The following is a 4,475-nucleotide window of genomic DNA, read 5'->3' as shown; positions in this document are numbered from 1 at the left end:
TCTGATGTTTTTAAATGCTTGTATCTTAATATAACGACAATGGCTCTGTGAAGACCTCATGAAGCAGATGTTAACCCTGAATAAAATCACATTTTTAAAAAATAAAACGGGCAATTGAACCTTCAGATCAAATAAAAAAAAATATTGTGTTTGTTTTGTACTATATTTCATAGATCAGGGTTTTATGACTCATATAGTCTGATATACTGAGCATATGGAGGAAAAACAGCTCAGTGTTATTCAGTGACATAAACTTATCTGATACTCACATTTGAACATGATTTTTCTACAGAGTTATGATCAAATCCATGATGAGCAGACACTTAAAGGAACAGTTCCCCTGAAATGGAAAGTTCTGCCATCCTTCCCTCACATGACTCTGTCTTCTGTCAAACTCAGCAGATGTTCCACTGGAAATGTCTCGCTCTCAGATCTCACAATTTAGATCAACCAGTCCCACCCAGAAGCCATCATCACAGGTAGAAAGAACTCAAAAGTGCCGTGATGGGAAACCACTCGATTGCGACACACTTTAGAGCTCGATGCTTCAGAATATGATTGTGATCATGCATTCAGTGTATACACTAATACTGTGCATTTTTTCATTTACCCACACTGATAGACATTCCTGTAATTTCTACAGTTATTTACTGTAATACTGCAAAATTCACTTTACCCTAAATAACTTTAATACCCTTTGCATCATGGGAATTTTCAGTGACATCAAACCCCACATACGGTTACTTACTGTATTTTTTAAAATTGCTGTATACTACTGTATTTGCCGTAACGGCCTCTTTGGCGACATTCTATTGAGGTTGCTTTATTTTCCTCATTTCTCACATTTGGATTGACAAGATTTGACTTACATCATTTCTACAACGCCACAATCACTTGGGACTGACTACACTGGATGTTACATCGCTTGTAATGATCGGAAAATCCATTTGTCCTTCGTGTCAGAAACACATCTGTACGTCAGAAATATACTGAGGCATCCAGTGTAGATAGTATAATGGGTTCTATGGTGTTGTGTAGTTATAAGTGCATTATCTGTCTATTTAAAGTGCAGTTAATGTTAATTGGGACGCACATAATAGTTTTAGGGCTAGGGTTAATCTTGTAAGGTTTAACAGCTAGACGCATTGATCTGAATATGCTCATGCGTAAATGAGATTTCAATCAAATTCAGTCTGTCTTTAAAACTCAACGGCTCTACCCTAGTAAAAAAAGTCATATTTAAAATACATTTAAGTATAGTTCATATCTATTAACATATTTACTGACAGATAACTCGAGACTTAAAAAAAAATATATAGTTTAACTTTATTTGGAGTACCACTTGTGCACAATACACACTTTTTAATATTAGTTCTAAAATGTGTTTTAATGTCACTTTTGATGAGAATTGTATGATCTTTGAATAATATCGGTCTTTAAATGCAAGATATTTGAAGTGTACCTGCAATAGTTCTACTTTAGCACAATCAAATACACTAAGCATACAGTGTATCTTTAATTGTACTTAAGTTCAAAATTAGTTGTTCCAATTGAGCAGACTTTGAGTATAGCTACCAGTTTAGTATAGGCCTATTAAAAGTACAATTGCAGGGCATTTATATGCATGAAATAATTGTATTTCAGATACATTTAAGTATATTTATTTTTCACCAGGGTAGACCCCATTCGCTGTCATTGTATGACGCAGAGCAGCCTGAACATTCTGCTGAGCTTCTCCTTTTGTGTTGCACTGAAACAGAAAGTCGCACAGGCTCTGAAGGACACGACGAGGCCAAGTGAATGACATTAGTGTTCTTTCTTTGGGCGATCTGTCGCTTTAAATGGATCTTTTCCCAGCGCTTGTGTAGAATGTACTGCAGTGATCTGCTATTGCGGAGGAAAACTCTGCATAGGGAACTCCCTGCCGCCGCAACTTTCACCAATAACCCGACGAATCTGCTGCTCACGATTAGAGAGAGAGAGAGAGAGAGAGAGAGAGAGAGAGAGAGAGAGAGAGAGAGAGAGAGAGAGGAGGGTTGAATGTGCTGCAGGAACGCTCGTGTTCTGCTCTGAATGTGGCGGATCAGTGCAGGATTCTGATCCAGAACGAGCGAAAGTTTGACGCAGAAGCAACATGAGAGAGTCAGTGTGGATCTGCTGCTTCGTGCTGCTGTGTATCGGCTGCTCCTCACAGGGTAAGTACCCCAAGCGAGCCCTTGTTCCCCTGCACTGACCACTAACTAGTGCGATCAGCAGAAGTTGAGAGTTTCTGCTGTTTTCAGTGTCCGTGTCTCCGAAGGAGGCCAGCGAGTTCCTCCGCAGACACCGGAGAGCGAACAAGGTGTTCGAGGAGACCAAGCAGGGTCATCTGGAGAGGGAGTGTGTGGAGGAGAAGTGCACTAAAGAGGAGGCGAGAGAAGTCTTTGAGAATGACCCTGAGACGGTAAGAGTAATGCTAACTAACTAGTGTGCGCTACTGCCCTGGATGCTCTGGATTCCAGCTTGATGTTTCAACCTCATCAACCTGTGATGATTCTGTGCCGCTCCCTAGTTAGTGTGCACTCAGTGATGCTCACTAACTAACTAGCGCTGCCGCGATTAATCGGTTTAGTCGATGCATTCGACTCCAGTTTATTTTTGATGTGATCTTTTATCCTCATCTTCTTCTTCTATAAAAATAGTGTCGTTCCCTAGTTAGTGTGCACTCAGTGATGCTCACTAACTAACTAGCGCTGCCGCGATTAATCGGTTTAGTCGATGCATTCGACTCAGCTTAATTTTAATGTGATCTTTCATCCTCATCATCCTCTTCTGTAATGATAGTGTCGATCTCTAGTTAGTGTGCACTTGATGATTCTCCCTAACTAACTAATAACTAATTGGCTAGCATTCCCTGGTGCCCCGATTAATCGGTTTTAGTCAATGCATTCATCTTATTTTTGATGTGATCTTTCATCCTCATTCGTCCTCTTCTGTGTCTATCCCTAGTTAGTGTGCACTCGATGATGCTCACTAACTAAATAGCGCTACCGCGATTAATCGGTTCAGTCCATGCATTTGACTCAGCTTAATTTGAATGTGATCTTTCATCCTCATCATCCTCTTCTGTATTGATAGTGTTGATCCCTAGTTAGTGTGTACTTGATGATGTTCACTAACTAGCGCTGACGCGATTAATCGGTTTAGTACATGTTCTGCATTCCAGCTGATGTTTGATGTGGTCTTTCATACTCATAGTAATAGTGCCGCTTCCTAGTTAGTATGCACTTGAAGGTGCTCACTAACTATTTAATTAACTAGTGTGCACTGCTGCCACAATTAATCTACACGTTTAGTCTACATACTGAATTCCAGCTGATGTTTGATGTGATCTCAGCATCTCATAGTGCTGCTCTCTAGTTAGTGTGCCTTCGGTGATGCTCACTAACTATCAAGCGTGCTTCTGCAGTGATAGATCATTTTAATCAATGCTCTGGATTCCAGCTTTTGTTTGATGCACTCTTTCATGATGATTCTGTGCTGCTCCTTAGTGTGCACTATATAGTCTGTAGCAGGGCTGCAGTTGTCCATTTGACCGGGAGACTGTCCCATTTATAAAGCATGTATTATCAGTTAAATAAAGTGGTTGTAAGCTCAATAGAACTCATGCATAATCATAAACCCTAAATATAATCGACAGACTGACTGTCTGTGCCAAACTACATACTGAGTTGTAAGTTTGTACTTTGAAAATGTAACAAAAACATGATACGAATGTGAAATATGAGTTCTTTCCATCAGAGCATCCTGCACTGATGCTGTTATTACTGTCATGGTCAGGAACACTGCAGGAACATGATTCCTCAAACACAGACTGCTCTCCTCTGGGAGATCGTATGCAAATGAGCCGCTCTGTGTGCCTTCTGATTGGTCCCTGAGGGGCGTGTCCCGGCTGTGACTGACAGCTGAGCCTGGAATGTGTTTTTGATACAGAATGAATTCCAGTGTGGCGGCGCATGTCTGACGCGTCTCATGAATGTGCTGCTCAGATTTAATCCTGTTTGCTCTTTAAATAAGGATTGGGAATGTTTAGGAAGCATGAAAGATTATGACGCCCCGATACTTTCTATTATTAACTGGATTCCACTTTAGCTGCAGAGTGCAGACGCATGCCTACACTGCAAAAAATGATTTTCTTCCTTAGTATTTTTGTCTTGTTTTCTTGTATAAATATCTACACATTCTGGAATTAAGATGCATTTACTTAAGTAGAATGACTTATATTTTGTCTTCTTTCCTGAAAAGAAAAAAAAATCTAAATTTTGTTAGTTTTTGCTTAAAACAAGTAAAAATATCTGCCAGTGGGGTAAGAAAATAATCTTGTTTAGCTTTTGAATTAAGATTATTGAAATGCATCCTGATTCCAGGCTAATTTATACTAGAAAATGGGACATAAATATTTTTTGCAGTGTCTCCCCTAGTAAAAAATAAATATA

At 39.6% G+C, this 4,475-nt stretch overlaps 1 protein-coding gene across 1 annotated transcript in view; it reads left to right on the top strand.

Annotated features, from left to right (window-relative positions):
• Positions 1 to 1,996: 1,996 nt before the first annotated feature.
• LOC109087128 (growth arrest-specific 6) overlaps positions 1,997 to 4,475 on the top strand; it is a 26,651-nt gene continuing 24,172 nt past the window's right edge. The window contains exons 1-2 of the mRNA XM_042717036.1: positions 1,997 to 2,195; positions 2,283 to 2,443. Coding sequence (XP_042572970.1) covers positions 2,135 to 2,195; positions 2,283 to 2,443 — 222 coding nt within the window. The 5' untranslated portion in view covers positions 1,997 to 2,134. The remainder of the gene's footprint in view (positions 2,196 to 2,282; positions 2,444 to 4,475) is intronic.

Source organism: Cyprinus carpio, chromosome B1 (genome assembly GCF_018340385.1).
Source record: "Cyprinus carpio isolate SPL01 chromosome B1, ASM1834038v1, whole genome shotgun sequence".
Taxonomy (NCBI): domain Eukaryota; kingdom Metazoa; phylum Chordata; class Actinopteri; order Cypriniformes; family Cyprinidae; genus Cyprinus; species Cyprinus carpio.
This window is presented reverse-complemented; position numbering and strand designations above follow the sequence as displayed.